At 40.0% G+C, this 17032-nt stretch overlaps 1 protein-coding gene across 1 annotated transcript in view; it reads left to right on the forward strand.

Annotated features, from left to right (window-relative positions):
* The first annotated feature begins 1118 nt into the window (after positions 1 to 1118).
* LOC120225150 (synaptojanin 2 binding protein) overlaps positions 1119 to 17032 on the forward strand; it is a 36573-nt gene continuing 20659 nt past the window's right edge. Inside the window, exon 1 of the mRNA XM_039223380.1 lies at positions 1119 to 1291. Within this exon, the coding sequence (XP_039079311.1) occupies positions 1228 to 1291 (64 nt within the window). The 5' untranslated portion in view covers positions 1119 to 1227. The remainder of the gene's footprint in view (positions 1292 to 17032) is intronic.

Below are 17032 nucleotides of genomic sequence, written 5' to 3' on the forward strand. Positions count from 1 at the left end.
GAGTTTTTGATCTGTGAGGGTTCCTTAGAGCCCTGTTTTGGAAGTATACTTCAAAAGTCAGGAAGGCTGGGTTGAAATCACAGCAAGTCCATCCACTAGTCTTACCAATTAAACAAACAACCAAATAAAAAACTTGAATTTTCTGTTACCAAAAGGAAGAAACCTTTACCCCTCTACCTTTTTTTAGATTAAAAAAAAAATGTTTTTAAAGTTTATTTATTTATTTTTGAGAGAAAGAGAATGAGCAGGGGAGCGCAGAGAGAAAGCGAGAGAGAATCCCAAGCAGGCTCCGCACTGTCAGCACAGAGCCTGACGCGGGATCAAACTCACAAACCGTGAGATCATGACCTGACCCGAAACAAGCGTCAGAGCTTAACGGATTGAGCCAGCCAGCTGACCTTAGATTCTTTTTGAGGAAGCCTGTAATTATAAATCCTTCCTTCTCTCTTTTATATGGATATAAAATTTTGTAAAAGCCAAAAAGCCTCTTGTCAGGTACAACTCTGTTTGAAATGTAAATATCAAGGAAAATTGTGCCACCTCTTCGCCACAGAAGTTAGGGTAGGCGCCTTGCTCCAAATTTTAAGTACCTGCTTCTCATAGTTTTATTTTTCCTTTGGATGATGGCAATTCACTAACACAGATGGCGCCTACAGGGGCGACTTACAAAAGAACGTATACAGCAAACTGTGTTCACTCCTGTTGACCGAGAACCTGTATGTAATGGATTGTACCTGCCGGGCCATATAAAAGGGTGTGAGATTTCATCCTCTGCAATAACAGTAGCAGATAGATTGCCTGGGACGCCCGTCCTGGCCGGGTCTCGTGATTACTGAATAACAGAACTCCCCCCCCCCCCCCAACATTTGTAGCGATTTTGAGGCATGAGACTTTTCGTTTAACTTCTCTTTCACAAAATCGATGTATTTATGCCTCTTCCCTTTACGACACCCCCCCCCCCCCCCCCCCCCCCCCCGCCAGTAGAACGGTAACGGGGTCGTCGCTCCTCGGCGGTTCGCTGCGGGGACTGAGAGGCGCCCGCGCGCTGGCCGCCAGAACTACAACTCCCGGCATTCCCCGCGCTCCCGGCGCTCCCGGCTTTCTCTTCCGGTCCGCGGGCAGCTGAAACCGAAAGTGTGGTGCTCGGGGCGCCGCGCGGAGATTGGTTCACCTTCACCTGCGGGAACCCCAGCCGACCCAGGTGGGAGGCCAGACGAGCACTAAGACATGAACGGAAGAGTGGACTATGTGGTCACTGAGGAGGAAATCAATCTGACCAGAGGACCCTCGGGTATGTGCGGCACAGGTCGTCCCCGGGAGCAGGGTGCTTGAGGTTGTAATTGCAGAGCAGACCCCCTCCTGCTGAGCCGATTCCCTTGGCCTTGGAGCAGGCAGGCCCCAACCTCGAGGTTTCCTGCAACACTTAGAGCACATAGAAGACTAAGTTGGCATCCTCCACTAGCCAGACCCGGATCTGAGGCGCCCGTGTCCTTTTTCAGTCAGATTATCACATGTATTTACAGTCGGGAAGGTTTTCTTTCGGGTGTGAATAGTACCAGAAAATCCTGTCACCCAAAGCCTGCTTTTTAACTACCCCCCCCCCATGCTTACTTTATTGCTGTGCCCGTGACAGACTGTTTAGTAAAAAGGGGAGCGTACGCGGCGTTGACTGTAAATGCAGAGCCGTTTTCTTGGTGCTAGAACCCCTCCCTCCTTCCTTCCATTTTTGGGAAGTTCATTTTGCGTGTCAGCTGGAATGCTAAAGCGGAAAGAAACCGTACTTTTCAAACCTGGTTGCCCCTCAAAATTACCCGAGGTTTTTCAGTTTTGCTTAAAAAAAAAAAAAAGTTAACTCCTAGGTCCCATCTCTAGGAATTTGGATTCAATGAAGGTTTTTACTTTCTTTCTTTCTTTCTTTCTTTTTTTTTTTTTAAGCAAGCACGTTAGTGATTCTGATACTGCTAAATCCTCACTTTGCCGTCCGTCGTTACTCCCCCATCAAACTCCGTCTTTTCCCCCAGCGCTCTTCACTGGGCTCTTCACACTACTACAATACCTTACGTTTTGTTACCTCCCCTTTACAGCTGTCTAGTGGGTCGATTAAGAGCTTTAGCTTTGGGATTAGGTAGATCCACCCGGATCTAACCTCTTCCTGGATCTTTGTTATTGGTTGGCTGACTAACTTTACTGATGTAAGCTAAGCCTTAGTTTCTCATGCATAAAATGTGCAGGATAATAGAATATACTTCATTTCATTTCTTTTCTTTTCTTTTAACATTAATTTATCTTTTGAGAGACAGAACGCAAGTTGGGGAAGGGCAGAGAGAGGGGGAGTCACAGAATCCGAAGCAGGCTCCAGGCTCTGAGCTGTCAGCACAGAGCCTGATGCCGGGCTGGAATTCATGAACTGCAAGATCATGACCTGAGCCAAAGTCCAGGTTTAATCAACAGAACCACCTAGACGCCCCATAACAGAATATACTTCCTAGGGTTATGAGAATGAAATGAGTTAGTCTATGTAAAACTTTCAGAACCTTGCCTGACACCGAGTAAGAAGTTTGCTACTCTCGTTGTTACTGTTAATAAATGAATAGCTAGATTAGCACAGTAAAACCTGCCAAAGACTGTTATTCGAAGAGTCTCCAGTAAGTCATCAAGTAGTGTGAGCTATGAATCTGAAATGTTTCTGTAAATCTTCACCCCTTTCCATTCACCACCACCTAGAACAGCCCATCGTCATTTCTCATGTGGAATTTTGCAATATCTTGACCACCACTTACAGATTATCATAAAATGTGGTTTTCTGAATCGTCCATGCTTTATTTTTTTTCTTGTTATAGAAGATTGGAAGTCGACTTATGGAAACATAATTCATTCTAATCTGCATGTTAGTGTCATGCTTCATATGAGCTCCTAAACTTTTGTTGAATGCACATACAGTGTGCTCAGTCCTTTAGATTCACTTTTCCTACTTTATGTAAATTTCTCCTTCTCTCACTCTTAATATTTAGTGACTTTTGAGGCTACATGGAAAAGTGTTTTTGAGCCAAAACCTGCTTCCCTGTAACTTTTCATCCATTGGTGCTTGTTCCTGGGGCTGCTTAGTACCATGCTAGTTCTTTTCCTGCTTGTCCTTCAAGTATTTAAAGATATCTAGTTGTTCTGCTCCTGTTTTGTCTCTTTTCTCTATAGCCTAAATATCCCTAGTTGTGATATTAGCCATCCCGATGTGATTTTGGATTTAATTCTTGTCTCTTGCTTAAGACCTTAATGCGCTTTGACATAGTCCTTTTGCTGTGGCATCCACAGGCTTTCCAGGGTCTTCTGACTATAGCAGAGCCGAACTCACTAAATTTTTTTTAAGTTCAGTGTAATATCACTTCAGCTTTTTTGGTGTTTGCATAGCAGTGTTGACTAATGTTCACCTCCCCAGCCGCTAAAATTCCTGACCCTGTTAATCTTGCAAACCTGTGGTTCCTGGTGTTGCCTTTTTTCCGAATCACTGGAGTTAGGACAAGCTTCCAAGGACTAATTTGGAAGAATAATTATATCTAGCTAATATATTTCTGTCACAAGGGGGTTCATTTCTATAGTAGACGTGCCTTTATTCACAATGAATATTTATTCACTGAGTGACTTTAATTTTCCTAAGCATTTTCGTGTCTTACTCATGTAAGTTGATAAATGTAAGTGTTTAGGAGAATAGAGCCACAAATTTAGGATGGAACTGGGCCAAAGACAGTCATTTGAAGTTTGGTTGCTTCGGTTAACAAGAGAATGTTTCACGTGTCTGTATATCACCTCTCAGAGCTAGTTACCTGGCATCCTGTACTTCTAAGAAGCCTCAGCTTTTCTTCCACTGTGTCGTCATGAAGATACATGGGGAAGAAGTCCCTTATCTCCACTAGAAACTTCCGGTAACTTTGGTAGTCACATAGAGGAGCCCTTTCCTTCTGGAAAAGAAATAGGAAAAGCCTCCAGTTCTAAATCTGCATTTCTGTTTGTAGGCAGCGTTGTCACTCTTTACATACAACCTCCTATGCAGAGACCTGATGGTTTAATCAAGTAACAGCAAAAATGTATAGTCTGCATTTTGGGGCCGGTGTTCTGTCAAGGGCGAGAGTCTTGGATATTTTCAGTGTTTGGGCCCATGTCGGAAGGCAGATGAACCTATTCTGTGTGGTTGTGTGGACTGCAAGGGAAAGAATGAAGTCTTGGGGAAATTGTGACAAGTGCATATCTGGGGAGGCAAAGAGAAGTTTGGCATGTAGCTCAGCATCTCTCCTATTCCTTCCTCCTCACCTGGGTGAGGAAAGGCTTGGCTGGATGACCTTAGAGGTTTCTTCCACTTCTAAGAGTTTATGGGTTTTTGGGGCCCATTCCACATGTTATTTGATAATATAAAACCTGCCATTTTGGACTAACAGTGGGTGATCTGAAGAATTGTAAAGGCAGTGGCCCCAATTTTCAGTACCTTCAAAGGTTTGAAGAGTTCACCTTTATCCTTTATGGAACACTATTGATCTTTTTCCTTTTGGTGGGAGTTCATCTCAGTAATAGTCTCTAAGCCTCCCACGTTTTCCTTTGTCACATTAAGAGTTTTTAAGTTTGAAAAGATGCGGTTATTGTAAGAAGTATCACAAGGATCTAATCTAGCTTTTTCCCCTACTGTAACAGGTAGAGATTAGCCATAAAGACAACTCTATTGCTCACCGAGTGTTAGGGTTAGTATTCCTTGCTTGGCACTGATGCCTCAATAGGTTTCAGCACGTTGTTGAAATATTATCTTTAAAGAAGGAAGAGAATCTCTATTTTTCTACCTTTTTTTTGCAGAGGATGATGGGTTGGTATAATGTTTTAATAATGAATAGTCACAGAGGGATTATATTTCTGGCACTGTTAGTTGCTTTATATGTTAACTCATTTAATCTTCACAGCAACCCTGGGTGGTAAGTGATTAATCCATATTATTAGATAAAGAAATTATCTCTCGGAGAGGTTAAGGATTTGCCCAAGTTCTAAAGCCAGTAAGTTTAACCTAGATCTTTTGCTTCTGCTATTCCGTCTACTACCTTCCAATATAGTAGCCATGTCTAAGGAGTTGACTGCCAGTCTTTCTCTTGACTTTTATTTGCTTATATCATATGTTAAGGATTTGAGGCGTTTTAAGTGACTAGCACAACCCACAGTGGAAAGTTTTTATAGTTTGCTGTTGACAGAGCTGAGGGCATATCAAGGTAAGAACTAAAACCAAGAAATCCTGTTAAACCCAAGCACTTAAGTCTCTACAGACTGGTCATGTGCTTTGCGTTTGACCCTGAGGCTGTTACTGATCTGTTCATTCATGTACCAAATAGATCTGAGACTAAACTACTATATCTCTGCCCTGTTTTCTCTGGCTTACATGAAGTCTTACCCTCATGGAATATGCATCCCAATGAAGACATTACATTCACATGTGAAAAATTAAATAAGTGTAAAGGACGGTTAAGGACTATGATGAACATGTATGTTATCAGAGGACAAAGGAAATGCGCTGAGGAACTTGTCCTGGAAAAGTTCAAAGAATGGAGCCATTGATAAGGTCCAGACTGATCAATTACAAGAAGGTGGAACTTATGTTGGTCTTATAGACAGTCTGTAGACTAGTGCCAGGCTTGGGAAGGTATGGCCTAAGCATTAATAGAAAAAATAAGATTATTTAAGTATATTCTGAGGTCAGTTAGTATACTGGCCTGGATTGAAAGGAGAGTTTATTTAGGAGAGTTTATTTAGGAGAGTTAAGGAGATGAGGCTGCTGAGGTAGTGAGAGACTGGATTATGACAAGTTCTTAATGCTGGTGTGGAAACTTAACCTTTCTCTAAGATTCCATCTTGACTCCTTCCCCTTCCTGTTCATTGGTTAAGACTGACTTCAAGAGTCACCTCCTCCAGGAAGCTTTATATAGGCTAGCTGCCCCCTTGTAATGAATGTCATATACCATTTATTGAGCGCTTGTCATATATTGCCACACTAAACACTTTGTCTCATGCACTCCCAACAAGGAGTAGATGAAATGGTTATTATCCCATTTTATAAATGAGAAAACCTTGACTCTTATGTCACACAGTTCTTTAAGGGGTAGAGTTAAGATTTGGATTTGGTCAAAACCACACTGAGATACCACCTCAAGCCAGTCAGAATGGCTAAAATGAGCAAATCAGAGAACTCTAGATGTTGGCGAGGATGTGGAGAAACGGGCACCCTCCTACACTGTTGGTGGGAATGTAAACTGGTACAGCCCCTCTAGAAAACAGTGAGGAAGTTCCTCAGGAAACTAACAATAGAACTCCCATAAGACCCAGCAATAGCACTGCTAGGAATTTACCCAAGGGATACAGAAATGCTGAAGCATAGGAGCACATGAACCCCAATGTTCATAGCAGCACTCTCAACAATAGCTAAAACATGGAAAGAGCCTAAGTGTCCATCAGCGGACGAATGGATCAAGATGTGGTTTATCTATACCATGGAATACTACATGGCAATGAGAAAAAATGAAATCTGGCCATGTGTAGCAACATGGATGGACCTTGTGGGTGTTATGCTGATTGAAATAAGTCAGGCAGAGAAGGACAAATATCACATGTTTGCACGTATAGGAGGATTGGGAGGAACTTAACGGAGGACCATGGGGGAGAAGAAAGGGGGAAATGGTAGGGAGAGAGGCAAACCATGAGAGACTCTTGAATGCTGAGAACAAACTGAGGACTCATGGGTATGGGGGGGAGGGGTGAGATGGGCATGGAGGAGGGCACTTGTGGGGATGAGCACTGGGTGTTATATGGAAACCAACTTGACAATAAACTATTTGTAAAAAAAAAAAAAAATAAGAATTGGATTTGGGTCTGTGTGACTTAGAAATCCAGGCTCTGGGGTGCCCTGGTAGCTCAGTCACTTGAGCATCCAACACTTGATTTTGGTTCAAGTCACAATCCCAGGATTGTGGGATCGAGCCCCACATCAGCTCGATCAGCTCAGCTCTGTGCTGAGCGTGGAGGCTGCTTAAGATACTGTCTCTCCCTTTGCCCCCTCCCCTGCTCGCATGTGTTCTCTGTCTATGTCTAAAATAAAAATAGCAATTAAAAAAAAATCCAGGCTCTCAACCTCATGCAAATTTCTTTTTTCTCTTTATGCTCCAACTGGACTCTGTGCGTATCCCTATCTTAGTGTTTATTTCTATATTTGCCTCCTTATTTGTGTCCCCTCCTCCCTCTACTTCACTCTGAGCTCTTTTGATTCAAAGGATATATACTTCATCTTTTGTTTTCCTAATGCCTTGCTGGGCATGACACAGGATGGTCACTAAGTGTCATGAAATGACTAGGAAAACTGATAAATGTTAGGAAAATATAATAGAATGTTGTTAAAGAGAACCAGTAACATGGTCTCTTTCGGCTTTCAAAAAGTCAAACAGGGTTCTCCACTAACTTCAAGAAAGAAAGAATGAATTTGGATGTAATGTGTTATAATGGTTATGAAACAAGGAGATAGAATAGCTAGAAAATCTTACATAGAGTCAGAAGAGTATTTTATACAAGTCTCTAAGATTGCTTCAAGGATCATTCTTATTACTACTTTTTCAAAACAATCCTTAAGAATAACTCTAAAGGAAAACATCTAGTAATTACCTTGGAGAAGTAGAAAGGCAAGCTGATAGATGCCAAACCATAGAAACATTTTTTAGGGGATCGATTGGTTAAGTGTCCACTTCTTGGTTTCAGCTGAGGTCATGATCTCAGAGTTGGTGAGTTCAAGCCCCATGTTAGGCTCTATGCTGACAGTGTGGAGCCTGCTTGGGATTCTTTCTCTCTCCCACTCTCTGCCACTCCTGGGCTTGCTCTCTCTCTCTTTCTCTCTCTCTCTCTCTCAAAATAAATAAACTTAAAAAAAAAATAAGCATTTTAAAAATCCATGTGACTAGGCAGAAAAGTAGCCAATGACTGTATTTGAAGAAGTACAGAATTACTTATTGAGGGAAAAGATCTAAGATGATGGAATAGGAATAAACTGTTAGTTTCAGGAGACTTGGAAATAAAGGTAGCTGTTTTTGAATGCATTCATTTAGTGTTTGCTATGTGCCTACACTACGATTAGAAATTATAGATACTAGAATAAAGAATAAAAGATCCCGATTTTTAAGAGTTTTGCCGTTCAAAAGGAGAATAATTATGAACCATGGTAGGCATATATCAAGTTCCCTTGAGGTAGAATAACCAAAACAGCTATGGACCTTTGTAAGATATGTTCTGTTCCTTATAGAGTCACACAGTAAGACTCAAGAACATATTAAATGCCTCTAGGAAATGTTTCAGAAACAAAGTAGATAATATCATTCTCCCCTTGTACAAAACTGTGGTGTATTCATGCCTACTACAGTACACAGATTACCATATTTTGGGCAAGAAGCAGTAGAGTTGGAGCAAGTCAAAAAGACAGTAGTGGGGGAGGGCACAGATTGTCATATAAGGCAAGAAATGAGGAGATTGAAATGTTTCGAAAGCAAGGAGCACATGGAGACATGATCCAGTAAAGACGTGGCGTATACATCTATTTCGTGTTTGAACAAAAGCTGACCCCGAATGAGAGACTAAAGGCGCCTACGTAGGTATTTCAGAGAGAAGTCGAGGAGCTGTCATTCAAGAAGACAAGGCTGTAAAGTAACAAAAGTGTTGATCTGGGGTTTCACTGGGAGACAGGGTCACCTGTGCCCTGAATTGGGAGCCGGGAGTACAGGCTTATAAAGGTGAAAACCACAAGGTGACATAACTTGTTTTGAGAAAATCATAATGGTGCTGGCAGAGTTTGAACTGATTCTCTAGAGCAGGATTGGCTATTTAACTAACAGGTGTTACGTTATCTCTATTTCAGTCCCAAGCGGAAGGATGCGTCCATTTGGCAAAAGTCACAAAAGTTCGTTGTGTTCTGCAAACTGAAACGGGAGTGGTGTGTGGGACCTACTTCTGCAATATCCTTTTCGCTCTGTTTGGAGTGATTTTCTTGGCAGTGCTTCAGTTTGAATCTTCTTTTACAGAGCGATAAAGAGGCCCAGGTGTGCATCTGGGCAGGGGCTCCCTGGAGCTGCTTTGGTGGGCCATGTTCTCTGTTGCACCCACCAGATGGAGCGCTGTGACAGGGAAGGGCTGGCCGTGGGCACAACAGAGTTTTGGGCTGTTGCACCGCCTTTCTGTTCCCTCAGTGTTAAAGATTTTCCCTTTTTGTCTTGCTTGTTGGTCAGCGTGTATTCATGTCTTTCGGAAGAGGTAGCAAATGACAAGTGATGTATTTCATCTTTGCCCCAGAGAGTTTCTGCAGGGAATAAAACGGTCCTGAGCAAAAAGATGCCTAGTCATTTCATCTGTCGAGCCACGCATTTGGAGCACTCGTTCATTCTGTCAGTCCACAGGTATTTATTGAACAGCGACTAGAGGGCAAGTTTTTTGGTAGATACTATGGATACAGAAGAGAATTGTATTTTAATACAATTGCAGTGAGCAGCAGAGCGTAGTGAGAAAGAGGCAGAATGCTCTTGCCTGTGTGACCTTGGGCAAGTTACTGCACTTCCCTCTGCCTCCGTTTCCTTAAATGAGAGTATGAATCGAACCTACTCCTAGCGTTGTGAGAATTAAATGGATTTGTTTGTTTTATACTTTCATATTGTAGGTTTTGTACCAGGCACCGTTTAAGCATCTTACCAAAAGACAACTCAATTCATTTAAAGTGCTTAAATGGGGCCTGCCATTACCACTGCTGTGTGGAGAATAGACTTTCACGGGATAAAGAAAGGCAGGGTAACCTGTGTCATAGGAATTTTAAGGGCATTGGACTTTCCCTTCTATATATTTCTGCTTTTTCTTTTTTTTATAAATTTTTTAGATACCTATTTATTTCGGGGGGGGGGGGGTTTGTGGACAGAGAGAGAGAGAGAGAGAGAGAGAGGGATACAGAATGTGAAGCAGGCTCCAGGCTCTACAGTGTCAGCACAGAGCCTGACCTGGGGCTCGACCTCACAGACCATGAGATCATGACCTGAGCCGAAGGTGGATACTCAACCAACTGAGCCACCCAGGCGACCGACTTCTTTTTCTTTTGTGCTGCCTTTTTTGGGTTATGAAAAAGCTTGTTAGCCTCTCATAGAGGCATTTCTTTCTTTTTTTTTTCCTCTCCTTTTTTTAGTGTTTATTTTTGGGGGAGAGAGAGAGATGGAGCATGATTGGGGGTGAGGGGGACCAAGAGAGAGGGAGACAGAATCTAAAGCAGGCTCCAGGCTACGAGCTGTCAGCCCAGAGCCCAACAGGCTCAAAGTCACGAAATGCGAGATCATGACCTGAGCCAAAGTTGGATGCTCAACCAGCTGAGCCCCCCAGGCGCTCCCTGTGTTGCCTAGGACCTCCAGTACGATGCTAGATACTACTGCGGAGAGTAGACATCCTTTCCTTGTAGCTAGTTTTAGGGATGTTAGCTGTTCGTAGATGCTTTTAATCAGACTTAATATTTCCATGTATTTTCATTTGCTGAGAATTTTCATCATGAAAAGGTGTTGAATTTTACCACCTGCTGTTTCTGCATATACTGAAATAATCATATGATTTTTCATTTATTAACTGCTCAATTCGTTCATTTGATTGACCATGTTAAAATGACCTTACTTACATTCCTTAGGTAAACCCTACATTCATCCTTTATATATTGCTGAATTCATTTTGCTAATATTTTCTTGAGGATTTTTGAGTCCATATACAGAATATTTTTTGTAGTTATAATCTGTGTTTCATATTTTGGTATCAAGATTACCTCGTCCTCATAAAATGGATTGAGAAACATTTCGTGAAATTACTGAACGTATTGTGGAATTTTTTACATAAGGGAATTATTTCTTCTTTAGATGTTTGCTGTAATATACTAGTGTAACACTTGAGGCCTGAAGTTGTCTCTGTGGGAATATTTTTTTTATTATGAATTCAGTATCTTTAGTACACTTGAAGATTTTTTTTTTTTTTTTGAGAGAGAGGGTGCAAGTGAGTGAGGGACAGAGAGAGAGAGAATTCCATGAGGGGAGGGGCATAGGGAGGTGGGGAGAGAAGTGGGGCTTATGCTCACCTGAAGTGGGGCAAGAGCTCACCCAATGTGGGACTCAGACTCACCAATTGTAAGTTCATGACCTGAGCTGAAGTCAGATGCTTAATGACTGAGCCACCCAGACATCCCTTGAAGATGTTTTTAATAGATGTGGGGATATTCTGTTTCTTCTTGAGTCAGTTTTGATAACTTGTGATTTTTTTTGAAAGAAATTTTCCATTTTATCTAGCATACCATAATTCACATTATTCCCTTATCCTTTTAATATCTTTAGGATATATAGTGATAATATGTTTTGTATTCTGAATTTGGTAATTTGTAAAATTACATTTTCTTGATTAGTCTTGCCAGTGATTCATCAACTTTATTAATCCTTTCAAAGAACTATCTTTTGGCTTTGTTAAATAAAAAAAAATTTTTTTTTAATGTTTTATTTATATTTGAGGGAGAGACAGAGCATGAATGGGAGAGGGGCAGGGAGATAGAGACAGAATCCAAAGCAGGCTCCAGGCTCCTGGCTGCGAGCTGTCAGCATAAGCCTGATGCAGGGCTCGAACTCATGAGCAGTGAGATCATGACCTGAGCTAAAGTTGGATGCTAACTGACTGAGCCACCCAGGCGCCCCTCTAGTTTACTGATTCTTCTGTTCTTTTCTTCTTTTCTTCCTTTAGGTTTAACTTAGTGTTCTTTTTTTAGCTTCTTCAGATAGAAATTAAGATCATTGACTTTATACCTTTTTATTATTTCTTTTCTATTGTGAGCATGTAAAGCTGTAAATTTCCCTCTAAATGTTGCTTTAGCTGCATCCCACATTTTTAGTGTATGGTGATATCATTGTCATTCAACTATAATATTTTCTATTTTCCTGTATAGAGTTTCATCTTTAACTCATAGGTTATTTGTTTTCCAAACACTGAGGGATTTTTTCAATATCTTATTGTTACCAACTGAATGTTTGTCCTCTTGCACCCTCCCCCCCCAGCCCCTGGAAATTCACATGTTGAGTTGAAGCTTTAACTCTCAATGTGACTATATTTGGAGATAAGGCCTTTACAGAAGTAATTAAAGTTAAGTGAAATTAAGGATGGGTCCTTGATCCTCTAGAATTAATGTCCTTGTAGAGACCCAGAGCGCTCTTGCACTCTCTCTCTCTGAGAATTCACGAAGTCATGTGAGCACACAGTGAGACGGTGGCCACCTACACGTCAAGAGAAGAGTCCTTGGTATGAAGTTTGTCTTGATGGTCCTTTGACATTGGACTTCCCAAGCCTCCAGAACAGAATTTCAGCCATACAGTCTGTGGTATTTTGTTTTGGCAGTCCAAGAAAACTAATACAACTATTTTTGCTGATTTTTTTTTGTTTGTTTATTTTTGAGAGAGAGTATGCAAGCAGGGGAGGGGCAGAGAGAGAGGGAGACACAGAATCTGAAACAGGCTCCAGGCTCCAAGCTGTCAGCACAGAGCCCAACACGGGGCTTGAACCCATGAACTGTGAGATCATGACCTGAGCCGAAGTCGGGCACTTAACTGACTGAGCCTCTGAGGTGGCTCTGTTTAGTATTTTAAAGATGATGTTTCATTGACTTAAGGCTTGTATAGTTTCTGAGGAGAAGTCTGTTGTCATTTTCATCTTTCTCCTTAGTATATTCATGTCCTTTTCCCCTGTGACTGCTTTCAAGATTCTCTTTATATCTGGTGTTGAGCAGTGTGATTATGATATACTTTGCTGGCTTTTTTTTCTTTTGTGTTTATTCTGAGTGGAGTTTGTTGGGCTTCTTGGATCTGTTTGTGTATATTTTTCACAATGTTGAGCCAGTTGTTTCTTCAGATATTTGTTTCCCTTTTCCTTTCCTTCTGGAACTCCAGTTACATATTGCTATTATCTTAGATGTTACTGTGGTTTCGTCTATGTCTTCAAGTTCATTGATCTTTTCTCCTGGGGTATCAAATCTGCTACTAATCACATCTAGTGTATTCTTCCTTTCAGATATTGTAGTTTTCAAACCTATGAGTTTCATTTTTTTGATGTTTCATTTTAATGTATACATCAATAGAACAAAATAGTCCAGAAATATACCCATGCATGTATGGTCAATTAATTTGTAACAAAGAGGCTAAGATACAGGAGGGAAAGGATAGTCTCTTCAAAAATGGTGTTGGGAAAACTGGACAGAATGCAGAAGACATGCAAACATGCACAAGAATGAAACTGAACTACTTCCTTATACCGTATATAAAAATCAACTTAAAACGGATTAAAGACTTGAGAAAATTTTTCCATTTTTTTCATTATATTCAACTTCCTTTAATTATTTCCACATAGTTACAATAGCCTTTTAAACATCCTTGTTTTCCTGTTCCATCCTTTATTGTTTCTGGTTTTGTTTCTAATGATTGATTTTTTTCTCTTGATTATGGGTCATATTTTCTTCTTAGCATGTTAATTTTTAGATTCTGGATGTTGTGACTATTACGTTGCTGCAGGTCTGCATTTTGTTTTATTACATTAACATTGTTAAGATTACAATGTTGAACTTTGTTTTAGGAGGCAATTAAGTAACTTGTAGATCAGTTTGTCCTCCTGAAGGCCTGTTTGTAACTTTTCTAGGATGATTCTAAAGTACTATTTACTTCAGGGATAGTTCAACTCTACAAGTGAGGCATGTTTTAAGTGAGTGTCCACAGAATTTTCAGGTGAATCCATTCAGGCTGGACAGAACTTGAGAGTCTCCCTGCCCTTTTTGAACTCTGAGAGTTATTCAGCATACAACTTCCTAATTTTTGTTTTCCCAGCCTTGTGGAGTTTGACTCAACATCTGCATGGGCTAGTACTTCGTAAAGACTCATGCAGATACCTGGATCTCTTTTTTTTCTGTCTACCTTCCCCCTTTCCAGACCATTGCCCTGCAACATCCAGCAATCCTCACCCTCTCCAGACTCTAATCCCCGTTTCATCAACTCGGTTGATTGATTTTTGATAGAGAGCCCACAAATAAACTTGGTTCTGCTTTGGTCCTGCTCCCTGTTGTTGTGATCAGAAATTGCCTCCACGTAGATCACTAGGGTGATCATAGAGCTACATTCTTTTAATTTAGCAACATATTAAAAGGAATATATGCCATGACAAAATGGGATTTATTCCATGAATGCAAAGATGATTCAATGACAAAAAAATCCTTAAAAGTAATACAACATATTAATAGAATGAAGGAAAAAACCCATATAGTCATCTCAGCAATACAGAAAAGGCATTTAAGGATATTCAACACTTTTCCAAATTAAAAACAAACTAGGAATTGAAGGAGACTTCCTCAACACGATGATGGCAATATATGAAGACTCCACAGCTAACATACTTACATAAGCATGAAAGCTAAGATTAAGAACAAGACAAGGATGCATGCTTTCACCACTTCTGTCCCGTGTGGTATTAAAAGTTTTAGCCAGAATGGCTAGGCAAGAAGTAGAAAGAAAAGGCATACAAATTGGAAAGGAAGAAGTAAATTGTCTCTAGTCACACATGGCATGATCTTACATGTAGTAAACTCTAAATATTCTACAAACAGACAATACCTGTTAGAGTTTATAACAAATTTAGCAAAGTTGCAGTATACACACTCAACACACAAAATCAGTTTAGTTTCTATACATTTAACAATGAACAGTTTTAAAAGGAAGTTAAGTAAATAATTCCATTTCCAGTAGCATCAAAAAGAATAAAATACTTGTAAATGAGTTTAACCAAGGAGGCAATAACTTATATATTGAAAGCTATAAATTTTGGCTGAAAAAATTAAAGACATGAATAAATAGAAGTACATTCCACATTCATGGACTGGAAGACATAGTATGGTTAAGATGACAGATAACACTATCCAAAGCATTCTGCATACTCAGTGCAATCTTTGTCAAAATCTAATCAGCCTTTTTGTAGAAATAGAAAAACATACTATACAATTCATGTGTAATGTCAAAGGACCCCTAATAGACAGAGCAATCTTGAAAAGAAAGGACAAAGTTGGGGAACTCACAACTTCCTAATTTCAAGCCTTACTACAAAGCTTTGGTGTTCCAAATAGTGTGGTACTGACCTAAGGATTTAAACCCTCTCTTAGATGGTCAAATGATTTTGGAAAGGTTGCCACAACCATTCATTGTGTAGAAGGAAAGTTTACAATAAATGGTGTTGTAAATAGTAAATGGTGTTGTAAATAAACAGCATCTGCAAATGCAAAGCAATGAAGTTGGATTCTTGCCTTATATCTCATACAAAAATGAACTAAAAGTGCATCAAATATCAAAATGTAAGAGCTAACATTTTATGTCCATTGATTGATGAATGGATAAAGAAGATGTCGAATAAATATACACAATGGAATGTTATTCAGCCATATAAAACAATGAAATCTTGCCATTTACAACAATATGGATGGAGCTAGAGAGTATTATGCTAAGTGAAATAAGTCAGAGAAAGACAAATATATGCTTTCACTCATGTGAAATTTAAGAAACAGAACAAACAGGCAAATGGGAAAAGAGAGAGGCAAGCCAAGAAACAGACTCTTGACCAAACCGAACAAACTGATGGTTACCATAAAGGAGGTAGGTGGGGGGATTAAGTAGGTGACAGGATTGAGAAGTACATTTGTTGTGATGAGCACTGGTTGTTATATGCAAATGTTGAATAACTATATTGTACACCTGAAACTAATATTACACTGTATATTTACTAACTGGAATTTAAATAAAACATAAATATTAAATAAGCAAGTGAGTAGGCTATCTCCTCCTTCCCTCACATCCCTCCCCCCCCTAAAAAAAGTGAATACTGTAAAACTCTTAGAAGAAAAGATAGGGGAAATGTTAATATTTTTGGGTGTGGTGAATTTTTTGGGTATGACACAAAATGCACAAGGCAACAAAAAAATAAATTGGGTTTTGGCAAAATTAAAAATTTTGTGCATCAAAAGATGGAGATAACACAGAATGAGAGAAGTTATTTCCAAGTCATATATCTGATAATGGATTAATATCCAGAGTATATAAAGAACTCTTATAACTCAACAACAACAAAACCAATTCAGAATAAGCAAAGGACTTAAAAGATATTTCTCCAGAGAAGATATGCAAATGGCCAATAAACTCATGAAAAGATATTTAATATCACTAGCCTTAGGAAAGTGCACATTAAAATAATACCATTTCGGGGCGCCTGCGTGGCTCAGTCGGTCCGACTTTGGCTCAGGTCATGATCTCACGTTTCGTGGGTTTGAGCCCCGCATCAGACTGTGCTGACAGCCAGCTCAGAGCCTGGAGCCTGCTTCAGATTCTGTGTCTCCCTCTCTCTCTGACCCGCCCCTGCTCACGCTGTTTCTCTCTCTCAGAAATAAACATTAAAAAAATAATAATAATACCATTTCACATCCACTAGAATGACTATTATCTAAAGTGAAAATAAGTATTGGCAAGGATATGGAGAAATTGGAACCCTGCACATTGCTTGTTGAAATCTTAAATGATGCAGCCAGCCATGTTGGAAAACAGTTGAGCAGTTGCTCAAATTGTTAAAAAAAAATTGCCATGTGATCCAACAATTCAGTTCCTAGATAATTGCCCCAAAGAACTGAAAGCAGGGACTCAAACAGATAACTTGTACACCAATATTCATAGCATTATTCATAGTAGCCAAAATGTGGAAATAACCAAATGTCCACTGAGAGACAGCTGGATACACAAAATATGGCATTTACATACAATGGAATATTATTCAGCGTTTAAAAAGAATGAAATTCTGATACAAGTTACAACACAGATGAACCTGGAAGGTAGTATGCTAAATGGAAAAAAAAAGTCACAAAAGAACAAATATTGTATGGTTCCACTTACATGAGGTATACAGAATAGGCAAAGTC

Source organism: Hyaena hyaena, unplaced genomic scaffold (assembly GCF_003009895.1).
Source record: "Hyaena hyaena isolate Hyena2069 unplaced genomic scaffold, ASM300989v1 scaffold_1346, whole genome shotgun sequence".
Lineage (NCBI taxonomy): Eukaryota > Metazoa > Chordata > Mammalia > Carnivora > Hyaenidae > Hyaena > Hyaena hyaena.